The sequence below is a fragment of the Nanorana parkeri genome, unplaced genomic scaffold, assembly GCF_000935625.1.
Source record: "Nanorana parkeri isolate BGI_ZX_2015 unplaced genomic scaffold, ASM93562v1 scaffold217, whole genome shotgun sequence".
Lineage (NCBI taxonomy): Eukaryota > Metazoa > Chordata > Amphibia > Anura > Dicroglossidae > Nanorana > Nanorana parkeri.
The window spans coordinates 1,030,157-1,047,520 of NW_017306485.1; the positions used below are offsets into that span (position 1 = coordinate 1,030,157).

A 17,364-nucleotide genomic window follows, 5' to 3' on the forward strand; every position below is an offset into this window, starting at 1 on the left:
ATATATATATATATATATATATATATATACACACACACACATATACATACATACATACATATATATATACATACATACATACATATAAAAAAAGTCCGCCATCTAGCTTTCTTGACGCTACTGTTGTCAAGTGTGGAGGGCGGCCAATCCTCTGCTGCAGATGGACCTGATGCCTTGCCATATGAGCAGTGATGTGGACACCCAAAGAAGAACTCCGCCAGATGTAAACAAAGGAAGTGAGAAGACTCAAGAGTGTTGTGCGTCTGTCTTTAGGTAAGAAAAAGTGCACAAGAGCCAGGTTTTTTTTCCACAAGAGTGCTTCGCAAAGGATGGAGGACTTTAAATTTCCTTTTGTGGTATTTTTAATTTTATTTAACTTTAACTTTTCTTTACTCATTGGAGATGGCAGGTGACATTAGGGCTCTATTAGACCCCTAGTGTCACCTTTCCACTTCAATAGCTTTAGCTAGGGAATGACAGTTGCTTGCTGACGCAGCTAAATGTCAAGTAGCAGGCAGTGGCTGGAAGCAATTGGTTATTTCAAATTGCAATAGCCGGCTGGCTATTGGACCCGCCCACTACCTGCTGTCAATCAGCAGAGGAGGGATCTAAAGGAAAAAGTTCTCCTTCAGGTCCTCCTCTGCTGATTGGCAGCAGACAGGTGCATTAGCCAGCCTGCTGTTGGCTTATTGCGATTTGAAATAGCCAATTGCAGGCTAGCTATTGCTGCCGGCTGCCGAAATTGAGACCTATCGCGGCCAGCAGCGAGGGCAGGGGCAGAGGCGGGAGAGGGTTGTGTGTGCGGCACGGGGAAATGCAGACTGTCAGCGGTCTCTCCTCCTTGCAGGCTGTAATCGGCTACAGCAGCATGTATCCTCTCTGACACAGACCGCTTCAGCCGATTACAGACTGTGAAGAGAGAACGCTGACAGTCTGAGTCTGCAGCGGGGGTGGGGGGGAGAACGGCAGTGTTATTGTGGCAGCGGTGGGAGAAAAAAAGAGGTGCAGTGAATGAGCTGCAGAGGTGCAGTGAATGGGCTGATTTCTTAAAATCTCTGCTCAAGTCAATAATGGGATTACAGCTTAGAAACATCTGCTGTACGTTTACATTAGAGGGCTGACAGTCTGAAAAGATTCTGTTCTCATTAAAAAACAATTGCCTGCGTTGAGAGTTTTGAAAATGAATTTCACCATAATGCCTACAGATTCTGGGGTGAGTGAGGGCTAATTTCAAAGGCATTTACTGCTTATTCAGGAAATGTAGATACTTTAGTGGGGAGGTAGGCAACCTCGGCACTCCAGCTGTTCCAGGCCTCTGGGAGTCATGTCTGCGGCAGTCAGAGGCATTATAGGATTTGTAGTTTCATCACAGCTGGAGTTCCAAGGTTTCTTACCCCTGCTCTAGTGTGTATAGTCTGGGCACTGATTCAATTTAAGATCCACGAAAGCTTTGCAATATGAAGCCCTCCCAGAACAACCCATTCATCAATATCCAGTCAAGAAGGCTCCTTCACTACCCAGTTGCTGGGATATCTAAAGAACATTGTACAATCGGACTGAATCCCGTCCGGTCAGCTTTACAAAACATTGTTCAGCATACAGAAACGTTTAAGCCCCATTCACACCAAATTCACATGCAAGGGCAATGAAAAATGAATTGGTGTGAATGGAACAGTTCACACCGCTGCGTTGCAATGCTGTTTGTTGTAGAGCATTCTCTATGTTTTTCAGTGTAATGCAATAAAATCGCGTGCTGACGCAAAGTAACGCATCGCCTGTCCACTCTGGACATGTCACTTCACATAATGCTTGACCAAAAAAGAAAAAAAGCCTAAAAATCATAAAGGCAACGCAACAGATTGCACAGAAATCAGAAGGTACAATCACAAGGTAACGGACCCTCTGTAGCGTTGTTGCGATTACCTTGTGATTTAGGTGAGAATGGGGCCTTAAAGTGTAATCCTACTTTCCAGTCAAATTTGAGAACCACCCCGCCCCCAAACACACACTGTATGTTTGTTTGGCGTTCTTATGAACAAAAAATACCTAAAATTATTAAAAACATATTTCTTACCTTTCTAGTTGTTTCTCAGGATGACATACCGGACACTATAGGCAGCTTCAATTGTTTAGAATAGTTTCTGATGTACAATTAGGGGACAGGCTGAGGGACAGTGTTTATTCAAAGGGCATTAACATACAATGGGAGGAATTAATCAAACCTGGAGCAGACAGAATCTGGAGCAGTTGTCCATGGCAACCAATCAGCTTCTCTCTTTCATTTTCAAAGCCTAACTGAACAAACTGAAGAGAGAAGCTGATTGGTTACCAGGGGCAAATGCTCCATTTTGATAAAATTCCCCTCATTGTACCACCCAAGCCTTGAGATCTTTAACCCTAACTGATAATGAAGATCTACCAGCACAGTACAGACAGGGTTCGTTATGGTAAACCTAATCCCAAGCCCCTCTCCCTCCCTTACATAGAAGGGAAAAGCTAGATAGGATTTTTAAGTCAAAACAGAAAGCAGCAATTTTTACATATTTTTTTTTTTTTTTTTTTAAAGTTAAGCTACGTAATTGGGAATGCATAAGAAATAGAACGCAGGCGTTATGCCAATTCTGCTGCAAAAATGCAAACTTCCAATGAACACTTTACAAACAAGTCACAGAGCTATTTGCTACTAGACGAAGCTGAGGAGCATAGTAAAAAAATTATTTATTTCCATCTAGTGGCCGTAATGCAGTAATACATTACACTCAACCTGAAAAGAAAATACACTAAGAACGTTCGTTTTTGCCTCACTTCACACAGAATGAACATTCACAGAGATTCACAGGGTGAATGGCTCTGCAAATTGACCCCTAAATAACCCAGATAATACAGTTTTGTTGCTATTATGCATTTTACCCAACCATAAAAGGGCAGATTGGCATTAGTAACCTGGCATAAAAACTAGGGATGCACCGATATATCGGCCGAAAATGGCACTTTTGGCTAAATGCTGAAAGTGCCATTTTCCTGCTGATGCAGCGGCGCACACCTGCTTTCTTTCCTCCCCGCTGGGCGCTGCTCTGTGTCCCAGCTGGAAGGAGAGAAAGTGACAGCAGACCGAGCGCTGCGGGAGGAGAGCGCTGTGAGCAGTCGGCGTCTCTCCTCCCACACCGCTCAGCCTCCTATCACAGTCCGGCAGAGCGGTGTGTGGGCGGAGACAGCGCTGTCACAGGAGGCTGAGTTCTCCTCCATGCCCCGCTCGCTCAGCCTCCTGTGACAGCTGTCAGAGACGAGTGCAAACACTTAGTGATCGCTGAGTGTTTGTAGATAATTGAGGACATAGTATGGTTACTATATCCTCAATTATGGGAAGTGATCTACATCACCTCCTGTTCATTCATGATTGTGGTTATAGTAAAACACACTGTGTTCTCATGTTATGAATGATCAGGAACACTTAGTATAGAGGATTCCTGTTCATTGATAACAGGGGCTGCAGAAAACGAGATTAAGGACCTTGTGTCTTCAATCTCTTTTTCTATTTTAAAATGTAAATATCAGGGGTCTGTTTAGACCCCCAATATTTCCCCCAAAAGCCCCTTTGTAAAGTAAAGGAAAAAATATTTAATAAAAAATTAATATAAAAAATGTAAAAGATAATTAAAAAAGTATTTGAAAAAATTTAAATAAAAAATCATTTTCAGTTTCGGTCTGACTTTTTTACATTTCGGTTTCGTTTTTCAAATGTCCATTTCGGTGCACCTCTAAAAAAAAACCTGAAGATTTAAAAATATTGTAAGTATCTCTAATATGAACCTGTCATTGGTGGGTTTTACCCAAAGACAAGAAAACCAAAATAACGCCAATACAATAATGGTTGGAGAGAATCCTTAGAATTCGTCCCGAGTTGCTGACCAGAGACAAGCAAAGAGATCAGGAATTCTGACACTTTTACAGGACACTTGTGCCAGATCTTTGACTTTAAATGTATTGCAGCCAGGCAACTAGCATTTTCATGCAGCTGGCAATGGCAGCCCCATTCTTCTACTATGATGGACTCCATTGGACCCGTTTCCTTCCTCACTGAGGATCTGGTCGCCTATACAGTCCTGCTTTGCACAACTCTTATATCATCACTTCCATGACTGAGCACATCTTTGGCGCTATATCAGGGGTGGGCAAACCTGACTCCTCAACTGTTGTGTAACTACAAGTCCCATTAGGCATTGGAAGACTAACAACCACAGGCATGACTCTGAAAGGCATGATGGGCTTTGTAGCTTTACCACAGCTGGAATGCCAAGGATGCCTACCCTTGCCAGGTATCAACAGGTGCTGCTATGACACCCGGATACAAGGCTGTCTTATGCCGAGTTGTCCCTAACATATGCACCTGCCCAGCAAGTCCTGCGTTGCTGGGCACCACTTGGTCCTGGCCACCATCTTGCTCTCTTACATCACCAGAGAGAGCTGTGTCTTTCTGGTTCTAGCAGCCGACCATCGGGTGACACATATGTGCCCAGGAGCCAGATACAAGAACAAGAAAGACACAGCTGGACCCCTGATGACACAGCGCATGGACCCCAAAGCTTCCTGGGGTGCATGAGAGTATGGGGGACATCATTCTCGCCAAGGCGAAGAACCAGGATATGTGGGCCGGTTGTAAATGTGGAAAATGTTGGAAGGTGAGTGAAGGTTAGCTTTAATGCAAGGTGGGCACAAAGTGAGACATGACAGGAAGCAGCAGGGGGGGACTCCCGGAAGCAGCCCTAGTAAAAGTTGTTACCATCCTACATTCACATAGGGACACTAAGTAATCAATATACCAATTACTAGAATCATTTGTTTCCAAAGAACGTTCCATGGGACATTCACTAAGGACAGGTCCCCTTTAAGTTAATATGGGGTAGCAGTGTAAACAGGAAAATGACGAGCCACATAAATGAAGCGCAAGCTTGAGGCCACAAGACTCGTGCAGGCTCACTAGGCCGTACAAAGTCTCCAGCGGCCAGCCGCCAATGTTCGAGCTGTCCTGTACCTGCACTGCCCGGCTCAGGAAGGTGCCGGCATCGGCCGCCAGTTTCTTCACGTTGAAGTCCATGTTCGTCCTGCAAGCGGGAGGCGAAGAGGCAGCTGAGTCCAGGGAGGGACAAGCTCCGCCCACAGCTCGGCCTGTCACAAACTGGGCGGTGCGAAAAAGCACTCGTCACACAGCCGGGCCGGAAACTCACAAGAGACAGGAGCTGAAGCCGGAAGTAAATAGTGTCTGCAAAATGTGAGCGCCGCGGCCATTTTTTTGAAGATTGCCTTACTAAATTGTATATACTAAAATGACATTTTTGTGAAGATTGCCTTACTAAATTGTAAATACAAAAATGACTGCCAACTTGAGTATATGTACAATGTATGGCTGCTTGTTTTGAAGTGACTGCAATAATATCCCCCAGCATGGGTGTCAGTGACTGCGATAATATCCCCCAGTATCGGTGTCAGTGAATGTAACAATAACCCCCAGCATTGGTGTCAGTGAATGTAACAATAACCACCAGCATCGGTGTCGGTGACTGCAATGATAGCCCCCAGCATCGGTGTCAGTGACTGCAATGATAGTCCTTACATTGACCACCAACACCTGGTCAATTCATCTTCCTACTGACGACAAGGCATTTTTCCTCACTCTGACACTAAGGCATTTTCTCTTCTACCAACACCGGGACATTTTTATCTTCCACCAAAACAGGGGCATTTTTTACTTCCACCAATGCAAGGGTATTTTTTTCCCACCAAAACTAGGGCATTTTTCCTCTTACTGTCACCAATATATTTTTCCTCCCACTGACCCCAAACATTTTTTCTTCCTATTCACCACCAACCATGCTTCTTTAAGCCATGTCCAATAATTAGCACAATGTAGCCACACATACTTTTAGGCATGATACTAGGCATGTTTTGGACTAACCCATCTCTAACCTACACCAACTAAGCAGCAGTAATTCTGAATCCTTATAACTGCTCTAAATACAATCCTTTCAGTTACTTTGAATTACTTTCTCATCACCTTAAACTTTACATAAAAATATTTACAGTGCAAATCTGGGATTGGTTCATTTGGTCAGGTCTAGGTTTAGCAGCTTTAATGTCTCCAAAAAATCAGCTGCCTACCTGAATATACTGAATGATCAGGTTTTTCCATTAATGGATTTTTTCTCCCTGATGGCACATTGGGTATATTCGAAGATGATAATGCCAGGATTCATCAGACTCAAATTGTGAAAGAGTGGTTCAGGGAGCATAAGATATCATTTCACACATGGATTGGCCTCCCCAGAGTCCAGACCTTAACCCTAATGAGAATATTTGGGATGTGCTGGAGAAAACTTTACGCAGTGGTCCGACTCTCCCATCATCACTTTAAAATCTTGGTGACAAATGAATGCGACTCTGGATGGAAATAAATGTTGTGACATTGATTAAGCTTATTGAAATGATGCCACAGCGAATGCATGTTGTAATCAAAGCTAAAGGCAATCCAATTAAATATTAGTGTGTGACTTTTGTGTGTGTGTGTGTGTGTGTGTGTGTGTGTGTGTGTGTGTAAATATATCAGTAAAAGAAAACCAGACCAATCTTGTTTGTAATTGCCAATAAAGAAAAAGAGAGAACAAGAAAGATTGTTCTCTTGTACACAATTAAACACATACCAAAATATAAGTTAAAGCCTTAAGACTGCTTTGTGTTCGATATCCCAGTAGACTCATCTGCATTCTCACTTAGCCACATGAGTCTCAGCCAGCATTTTTGCAAACAGTGCTGGGATAGTGGCTATACATCCCAGAGCCGTTCTAAAATGGTGGCTGGTATAAGTGGCTTCTGCTTGCCTCTGAAAGCTGGGACCCAACGCTAAACCCGGGGTGTATACCCCATCTTCCTTTGTACACTTTCCTTTTCTACTATCTTCGTAGAACAGCACCTCTTTCCTTTCAGCAGTACTGGGGGATTCTCGCATACATCAATCATTAGACCATTAAGGCTCAAGTACCACATACTTCCCTGCTCTCCTCCCCAGTGTGGACGTCTAGCAGAATATGGTTGCTTGAATGGTGCACAAGCACAATGTGCTCTTCAGAAAACAGTTTACAAAATTTACTATGACAAATTGAAGCTATTTTAAGTGTAACCTAGTTGTCGTATACATACAAGGTACAACACTATTTTTAGATGTTTTCTATCTCAGTATATTACAGTAAAATAGCTTGCATAAACTAAAAGTCTCTAAAAAGGATCTTCTGACTGTTGGAAATACAACTTATACTAATGTAACCATGAGGTGTCTATTCACAAAAGGGTGAAGAGTTTGGAGAAGGCAGGAGAAGTGAACAATCTAGGACAACATAGCTGAACTGGAAAGTGAGCTGAATTGGAGAATGTTTCCAAATCGGCTATTTCGTCCTAGATTGTTCACTTCTCCTGCCTTCTCCAAACCCTTCACCCTTTAATGAATAGACCTGTATGTCTTTTGAGCACTAGGTGGTGCTGTAGTGCAGGTCTAGTCTATGCTGGTTTTTCTATGTGCATGCTTGTATCTATTATACACAGGAAGTTCTATCTGTATACACTGTATGTTTTTTCTATGTACTATGCTGTATTCCTGTATACATACATGTAATGTTTGCTAAGCAAGTAAAACTTAATTCAGCTTTCCTCAAGATCTCAGTGCTTCATCTAAACACATAACCAACAGGTTACAGACCCAGGCACTAAACAGAATACTGCAAATCAACCGGAACCACATCCAAGCTGCTGAAAGAAGGTGAGCAGTTCACATATGAAGTTTGCAATCGCAAAGCTTAACAATAGCAACTACCAGCTATGGAAGTTCAAGCTTGAAATGCTACTAAGCAAAGATAACTTGTGGCAAGTACTGAGTACAGAGCGCTAGTAATGGACCCACGGAGGAGTGGGGGGAAAAAGCATGCAAGCAAAAGCAATTATAAGTCTGCTAGTAGAAAATGACCAGCTCATCCACATAAGAAAAGAAAATACAGCTGAAGGTAGGTGGACAGAAACTGCATGAACATTCAAACCTAAACAGTAAACTATATCTGCTACACAAGCTATATAAGATGAGGCTAAAAAAAGGCCAGGGTATGCGTCAACATGTGAATGCCACGCTAGAAATCGTAGCTACGTGCAATTGGAGAGGAAATTAAAGATAACCACGTGGTGGCATTACTGCTATGAAGCCTTCAAGAGTCACACAATGCTCTTATTAACGCTCTAGAAACCAGACCTGAGCAGGAACTAACAATAAAATTAATCTATGGATATGACAGAAGGAAAGAAAATATGCACAATGAAGAAAATGAGAAAGCCACTAAGGTACATGAGAGCACAAAGCAAAACAAAGAAAGCAGAGCATGCTTTCGCTGTCAAAAGAAAAGTATTACTGCAGAAGGTAACGGTCAAGGATTCTTGAACTCCATCACACTGTCAGGGGACAAGCAGAGTATCCTCCTGAAAAATGTACTGTATGTTCTAGAACTAAAAGGAAGCCTTATATCAGTGAAAACCCTTGCTAATAATGGTCTCACAAGTCACATAGTTACATAGTATTTGAGGTTGAAAAAAGACATTAGTCTATCAAGTCCAACCTATAGGATCTTGTTCTTAGGAGTACTACTTGTACCCCTGTATATTACGGTCCCTTAAGAAATCGTCCAAAAGTTTATGCCTATCTGCTCCTTTCTCACCCTTTTACTATTAATATATTGGTAGAATTTTTGGGGGTTATTTTTACTATCTATGGCGATATGATTTTCGCACTCAGTTTTAGCTGCCCGGATTACTAGTTTGCATTTTTTGTTACATTCTTTGTAGTTAAGGAATGCCAATGCCATCCCCTCCGTCTTATATTTTACAAATGCCGCTCTTTTGTCCTTGACGTGTTGTTTTACAGTTTTATTTAGCCATATTGGTTTAGTCTGTGATCTTTTGCTTTTGTTCCCTAAAGGTATACACTTCGAAGTAGCAGTATGTAGTGTGTTTTTAAATCAATCCCACATCTGATCTGTGTTTAGGTTGTGAAATACGTTATCCCATTTTCCCCCACTAGGGTGCGCAGCTTATCAAAGTTGGCCCTTCTGAAGTTTAGGGTTCTAGTCCTTCCAGTACACTTCCCTTTTCTGTATTCGATAATAAAAGTAATCACATTGTGATCACTATTACCCAGTGACTCCCCAATTACAATATCCTCGATTAGCTCTGCATTATTAATTACAATTAGATCTAGGATGGCATTTTTTCTGGTCGGAATCTCCACCATCTGGTCCGTGAAATTGTCGCGCAACATGTTTAGAAATCGCCCTGCCTTCGCTGACCCGAAGTTCCATTGGCCCAATTGATGTCTGGGTAATTGAAGTCACCCATCACGACTACATTGCCCTCTCTCCCAGCTATTCCTATCTGGGAGTGAAGATTGAGTTCTCCCTATTCCCCTATATTTGGCGGTTTATAGCAAATACCTACGAGGAGTTTACGGCTAGTATCTGACACATCTAGCTCCAGCCATAAGGATTCCACGTCTTCCCCATTGTTTAACGAGATATCGTCCCTTATGTGCACATTTAGATTATTTTTTTTACGTAAATGCAAACCCCCCCCCCTTCTCCCCCCTCTGTCCCTCCTAAACAGGCTATACCCCTCTATATTAGTAGCCCAGTCATGTGTGCTGTCCAGCCATGTTTCCGCTATACCCAAGTCAATTCAGAGGTGATCAATGTACAATCCGAAACAATAAGCAAATCCTTGCAAAAGGAAACTTGGATGAACAGCTTTACAGACTTATCACCACAGACAAACAAGTCAAAATAGCCACTCATAATCCACACAACAAATGCATCCACCTATGGCACTGATGACTAGGGCACTGAAACCCAGAAGCCATGAAAGGATTTATAAAGAGAGGCTTATCAGAAGATATAACCGTACTGCTCTGCCCAATGCTCATGACATGCAAATGGTGTATGGAAGCAGGCCACTCAAAGAAAAACCACCCACCCCATGGAGCTCGTACACAGCGACGTGTGTGGACCAATAAAGACTCCCACATCAGATGGGAACAGATATCTACTGAATTTCATTAATGAAACAGCAACAACTTATCTGATGAAGTGCAAGAATGAAACTTCAGAAAAACTTTCAAGAGTTTGTAGCCATATCCAGCAATAAATTCCAACAGAAACCAGGAATTTTATGCACCGACAACGGAGGGGAATACATCAGTACGGAAGTGGAGTCCTATCTGAAGAAACAAGGTATAGTATCTCATTTATATATGAACAGTTTAAATATGGAAACTGTTAGCACAAGTCACACAGTGCATCAACAACATACAGATAGCTACAGGAAGATGACATCACACAAAACAGGTATATACTTGTATAAACAGGTATATACAGTAGAATAATGCTTGTCTGGCTTTAGATATATGGCGTGCAATAAAAATAATGTAAAACAGGGCATGCACGATCATCCTCTGTGTCTGTGATCTATTTGGTGTAATAGTACACAGCTGTGTGATTCTGTCATATTCATTGTGTTATACTTTTCTTCACCACGTAGTTATGCACCAATACCGATACTAGTATTGGTGCTGATGCTGAGTATTTGGGCAAGTACTCATGCTCACCCAAGTACTCGGATGCCTAGCCCGATACTTCCTGATTGCTCGGGAAGCTGGCCAATCAGCAAGCCGGGTGCCATGTAATGACGTGGCGCCCGGTTTTCTGATGGGCCGGGAAGCCGGCTTCATGCTCTCATGACGAGGGAGCATGGAGCTGGCTTTCCGGCCAATCGGGAAGCCGGGTGCTGCGTCATTACACAGCGCCCGGCTTCCTGATTGGCCAGAAAGCTGGTTCCAAGCTTTCTCGTCATCTAGTGACAAGAAGCATGAGGACGGCTTCCCTGCTAATCGGGAAGCCGGGTGGCAAGTTTTTACACGCTGCCTGGCTTCCCCGGTAATCAGGAAGCCAGGTGGCGAGTCATTACACGCCGCCTGGCTTCCTTAATGGGACGTCGGGTATCGTTATTGGCGAGTACCTAAAAAAAAATATCGGTACTCGATACTGAACTACCGGTATCAGTGCATCCCTAAACATAAGTAATAAAGAACACTACCTAAACAACTTAAAGGAGAACTATGGGGTCAGTGTTTTTCCCCATAGTTCTCCTTAGGGTAACGGGAGGACACAAACTAGCGTCCTCCCGTTACCCTAAGCTCAGACGCCGCAGCCGGAGCGGATCCCGACCTGGACGTCGGGATTCGCCCAGCTGTGTGAGTGACAGCTGGCTCTGCCTATCTAGAGGCAGAGCCAGCTGTACCCGCCCCCTCCCCTGTCCGTTCTGCCAGGCAGCGCTGGCAGATCGGAGCAGGGAGAGGGGAATCCAGCCCCTCCCTCTGTCACGGCAGAGAGCCGTGACAGGGTCGAGAGGGGAGGGAACCCGGTATGTGTTCGCTCACCTCCCGATCTACTGAGCCGACCTGTGACAGTCTCATTGTCACAGGTCGGCTAGAACTATGAGGTGAGTGGAAATCACTCATCTCATAGTTCTCCTTTAACTCATAATGTTTTACTCTTGAATAAAAACATACCATGGGTCTTTTGATGAACGGGCATACTTTGCTAGTTGTTAATAATAATAATACACTGACTGGCATCCTTCCTCTTATATACTGTATATGTAACATAGTACCAGGAATACTGTTCAGTTAGAAAGCACCAATTTTTTTACAAAGTAATGAAACACACAGAGAAGCAGAAAAGTGGAGAGCTGAAAGTGCACACAATAGGGCTTCCATTTTGATAATTTATTTGGATCCCCTTATCCTTCTATGTTCCCATCCATTTTTCCATAGTTGTTCTGAATTCAGCAAGAAAATTACAGGAATGGGTCTTGTAACAAAATTACACACCACTAGATGTCACTAATATACTAAGAAATACCGTATATTTCTCAATCGCTGCTGCCACCTTTTTCTCTTTATCTGCCTATCTTTGTTTTTTCATAAACTGTTTAAAATGTTTTTTCACCCCTCCATCCTTCCAGAAGAGAACTTGTAAGGGAGCGCTTTGGATCAATAGCAGTTCTTTTCCATGTTGGAAGTCCATGCACAGGCCCCCCAACTTCCTGGCACTGGCTGGCGATGACAGTGTAAGGAAAGCATATGAAGAATTCTTGAAATATGAATAAAGGAACTATGGGCAAACTTTAAAAAAATATGATGCAGTTTGTCCCTAGCATTACCAGAGCAGGTTTTGTTTTTAATATAGTTTTATTACCTGTTGATTCTGCACTATATATTTTTTTTCCCACTTCCCATAAAAGGCTGACAGGGAAGTTTTAGACCAACATGAAGATGAACATGGACTTTAATTAATTTTAAGCTGTTACATGAACTGTTTTTTTTTCTATTGGAAACAAAATGATTAAATCATATAAATGAACACTGACTGTTCGTTGTAAACATCCCTACCAGTGTAATATAAATTTTTGCCAACACTTGCCACTTTGGCTAAACAGCTTGACATCTTAATGGAAATGGAAATATAAAAAAAACTAGTGGCAGGACCAAAAGGTAAAAAAATACCAAATAAACAAAAAAACACTGAAACAGATTAAAATCTGTGATATTAAATCATGTTGGAGAGAAATAAGAAGAAAATCTTCCTCATTCTTCAATGGTTTTGTTCACTTGTTTATTATTATTATACAGGATTTATATAGCGCCAACAATTTGCTCAGCGCTTTACCTCAGCGGATGTTGTCTATTAATCATTTAAAATTTAATAGAATGATAGTGCCTACTGCATGGGCCAGTAATTCTCCCTCCTAAGCTCACTATACATAAAGTGGGGAGAATTCATAAAGAGTGTCTACAACACTGTTTCGGCTCTGATCACAGGGGCGATCTGGCATTCCTGTGGCAAGAACCTATGAATTCCTGTGCCAGGAATGCCAGGTGTCCTGTTCAAATGCAACGGCATCTGTCAGTACATGGGGCCTTACAATTCTGTTGTGCTTGCCCCAGATTCACATATAGATGTGAAACAGATGCATGAATTTGGCATAAGCGCCTCCATTTGCAGTGCAGAGGCGCACTGAAGCTGGAGTATCCACACCGGACACTCTGTCCTCAGTGCAGCTCAGTAGCACTGAGCCTTATAAAAGGCTCATATTTATTTCCTGACTGCTGCACGTGTCACACAAACAGGCGCAGCTGCCGAGGACTCATACGATAGGTGGGCGGAACCTAATGGGGATGCTGAGGTAGTTCCCCATCACATTCACCCTGCTGATGATTGTCAGCAAGCAGGTTGGCTATGGAATCTATCTGTAAACCCTCACAATGAACTTCCCCCATTTGCTCTTTAAATGCAAAAACAAACCAGTTGACTCTGACAACAATGTTAATGCTCCTGTCAGATAGCAGCTGGAGTGGTGGTAAAAGGTTGGGCAGAAGAAAAGAGCTGGAGGAAGACGTGAGGTGCTCCCTCTTTCTCCAAGGAGGAACTTGTGATTGGTAAGAAGGAGAAAGAAGAAAGTACTCACCACCTTATTGGCTGCTATGTGGCTGCACTGTGTTGCTATAGCAACTGCCTACTTGGTAACCAAAAAGAGCTGTAAAGTGAAAGATTAAAGCTGCCTCAGGGCTGTGAGTGGTTGTGTGTATTACGGTAGGAGGAAGAGGAGGTATGGGGTATCCAGAGTAGGGCGAGCTGATCACTGGTTACACCCTATTTACCCTACTACCCTTACTTTTTAATGAGGCCAAAGCTTGCTGCTTCCTGGTGATCTTTGTTGATCCATGTTGTTCAGGTATATCTCCACCTCCCCAGGGTTGCCTACTCCTGACTAGATGGCAGGGACCATACAAAACCATAGAAAAATTGTCACTAGATGGCAGCATCTGATGCACAATTGTAAAGAATGATGGAATTTGCAAAGGTTAACTGCTACAAAGTAACCATAAAATAACAAACAAAAGAGAAAGAATTGTGTAACGTAGATCAAACATTGCCAACAATAAAATTTAAGTATAACTATAAAGATTTTAATTTAGAACTTTTTTTTTAGGAATTTCAGATATTGATGCTTTTTTTCAAACGCAGCTGCATGCGTGTTATCGTGTTTTTGATGCGTTTTTTTTTAAATATGCAGATTATGTCTCTGAGGTCATTTCCTGCTTCCTCTCAGTCTTTCACGTGTTTGTGACCTTCACAGGAGTATAGGAGTTGAGCAAACATGGAGCCATGGAATGCGGGCATTGTCTTAGCACTGTATCTGTTACCCTTGTATTGTGGGTGTGTAGGATCATAAAGCTCAGGACACCCCTGCACATACGTGACAAAATGGTCAGTGTCAATATGTTTGTCTACCATGTTGGATAAATGACAGTGGATAATGTCAAGGTCAGCAATGTACAACTGAAAACGCTGTTTTCCATAAGGAAGTGTCCACTGTTGATTAGGTCATCAAAAGTGACAAAAGCAAATTTATGCCAGAGTGTTCTGGTGCATTCGCACACATTTTTGATGCATTCCAGTGCGTTCCAGACCAGAAAAAAAAAATGGTGCCTGCAGTACTTTTTTTTTAACGCATTGGAACTGACTGCACTGGTGGGAACTACAGCCCTAAATACCATAGGAAAACATAAGAATGCATTTCTGGTGCGATTAAAAACATTTATGGTCTGGTTCTGGTCTGGTGATGGTGGAAACAAGCAGAAATAGCCAGATACGTGCTAGCTGATCACTCTTGCATATCTAACATTGATAGGAGATGTTAGATAACCTGTTCTGATGACTACTTTTCCCCTTCAGATAAACTCCATCAGCTGTGGGTACATATACAAATTCTCTCATTGCAAAGTAATAAAATTAATGCTCACCCTAACTAACAGGGCTATTCACAAAAGGGTGAAGAGTTTGGAGAAGGCAGGAGAAGTGAACAATCTAGGACAACATAGCTGATTTGGGAAACATTTCTAATTCAGCTCACTTTCCAGTTCAGCTATGTTGTCCTAGATTGTTCACTTCTCCTGCCTTCTCCAAACTCTTCACCCTGCTGTGAATAGCCCTGTACCGTTCTATATGATAGTGGTGATGGAGGGTGGTCAGATTGAGCCTGCACAACTAACCTCTCCAAATTGTCTATTGATAATAGAGGTGCACCGAAGTGAAAATTTCAAAACCGAGATGAAACCGAAATGAAAAAAAATGTTAGGCCAAAAAACGAAACTGAAATTTTTTTTTCTAACCCTTCCAAAAAAATTAAATATTTTATTTTTATTAAATATTTTATTTTTTTTACTTTGCTGTCGTGGGCTTTGGGGAAATATTGGGGGTCTAAACAAACCCCTGATATTTCCCTTTTTAAAAAAACCCCACAGTCAATCTCTTTTTCTGCAGCCGCTGTTATAACTGAGCAGGAAGCCTCTATACTGAATGTTCTTGTTCATTCATAACTGGTGGATATAGTATGTTTACCATGTCCACAATCATGAATGAACAGGAAGTGATGTATTAATTGTTGATAATGAATTAAATAATTGGGGACAGAGTAACATACTATGTCCTCAATTATTTACAAACAGAGGTTTAGATACACGTCTTCTGCAGAAAATGTGAAAGCAGAGCTTTTAAACCTTAGTGGTTAGACAGGTTTTTTTTGCATGCTGGCTGGTGAGTGTGCTGGGAAACTTTTTGCTGTTTTACTGTTTGAAGCCCTTCCATGTGCACCTTGCTGTAAAGCTGGTAACGAATTGATGAGTGCGTTTGCCATTTGTTTTGCTTTGTGTTTGTGGAGACACACACAGCTTACTAGCACACATAAGAGTGGCTCCATAGAGCCCTGCTTGAGAAAGGAGCCACAATTAAACAGGATGTCAGGACCAGTGCTCAGAAGACCAGGTGATTCTGCAGGAAGTTAAAACTTTTCAACATCAAAAAGCAGAATCCATTGTAAGTGACCATTGATTTTTAGCGTTTTCTGCTACTATCAAATATGATTCTCTGTCATCCACTAATCTAAATGTACATGTATCTTTTACATAATAACTCCAAAATACAGTAGGCAATCTCCTGCTAAGAAATTTCAGCAAAATCCTCCACACAAACACTGCAAATCCTTATGTTTGTTTTATTTTTCACATAATGAACATTATGAGCATTGAAGTGAATAACATTGATTATCTAGTTACAATGACACCTGGAAGTGGGAGGGATATATTAGGCAACAAGTCAGCATTTTGTTCCTGAAGCTGATGAGTTGGAAGCATAAAAAATTGGCAAAAATTTAAACGACTTTGACCAGGGCCAAAATGTACAGTAATGGCTAGACGACTGGGTCAAATCAACTCCAAAACTGAAGCTCTTGTGAGATGTTCCCAGTCTGCAGTGCTCAGGACTTAATAAAAGTGGCCCAAGGAAGGAAAACTGATGAACCGTGACAAGGCCATAGGCGGCCACGGCTCATTGATGCACATGGAAGCCCCTGTAGTTCAATCCACTAGATGAGCTATTGTAGCTCAAATTGATGAAAAAGTTAATGCTGGTTCTGATGGAAAGGTGTCTGAACATTCAGTGTATCGCAGTTTGTAATGTATAGGGCTACGTAGCCGCAGACCTGTCAGAGTGCCCATACTGACACCCTGTCCACTGCCAAAAGCACCCACAATGGGCACGTGAGCATTAAAACTGGACCATGGAGCAAGGAAGAATGTGGCCTAGTCTGATGAATCATGTTTTATTTTACATCATGTCGATGGCCAGATGCGTGTGTGTCGCTTACCTGGGGAAGATATGGCACTAGGATGCACTATGGAAAGAAGGCCAGTTTGATGCTTTAGCAATGATCTGCTGGGAAACCTTGGGTCCTGCCATGCTTGTGGAGGTTACTTTGACACGTACCACCTATTTAAACATTGTTGCTAACCAAATACACACCTACATTAAAATGCTATTCCCTGATGGCAGTGGCCTCTTTCAGCAGGATAATGCACCCTGCCGGAATGGTATGAGGAACACAACAATGAGATTGAGGTGTTGACTTTGCCTCCAAATTCTCCAGATCTCAATTCAATTGAAAATGTTTGGGATTTGCTGGAAAAGCAAGTCCGATCCAAGGAGGCCCTGCCTTACAAAATGCAGGACTTAAAGGATCTGCTACTGACGGCTTGGTGCCAGATGCCACAGCATACCTTCAGAGGTCTAGTGGAGTCCCTGCCTCGATGGGTCAGGTCTGGTTTGGCGTGGGTGGTCATAATGTCATGACTGATCAATATATATATACATATATATACTGTATATATAT

At 42.3% G+C, this 17,364-nt stretch overlaps 2 protein-coding genes across 5 annotated transcripts in view; one reads left to right on the forward strand and one right to left on the reverse strand.

Moving 5' to 3' along the window:
• SH3GLB1 (SH3 domain containing GRB2 like endophilin B1) overlaps positions 1–5,177 on the reverse strand; it is a 55,867-nt gene extending 50,690 nt beyond the window's left edge. For all 4 annotated transcript variants that reach the window (XM_018555905.1, XM_018555904.1, XM_018555903.1 and 1 more), the window contains exon 1: positions 5,033–5,177. In XM_018555905.1, coding sequence (XP_018411407.1) covers positions 5,033–5,095 — 63 coding nt within the window. In that variant the 5' untranslated portion in view covers positions 5,096–5,177. The remainder of the gene's footprint in view (positions 1–5,032) is intronic.
• The window catches only part of LOC108786573 (epithelial chloride channel protein-like), a 44,221-nt gene continuing 31,950 nt past the window's right edge, over positions 5,094–17,364 (forward strand). The window contains exon 1 of the mRNA XM_018555894.1: positions 5,094–5,249. Coding sequence (XP_018411396.1) covers positions 5,094–5,249 — 156 coding nt within the window. The remainder of the gene's footprint in view (positions 5,250–17,364) is intronic.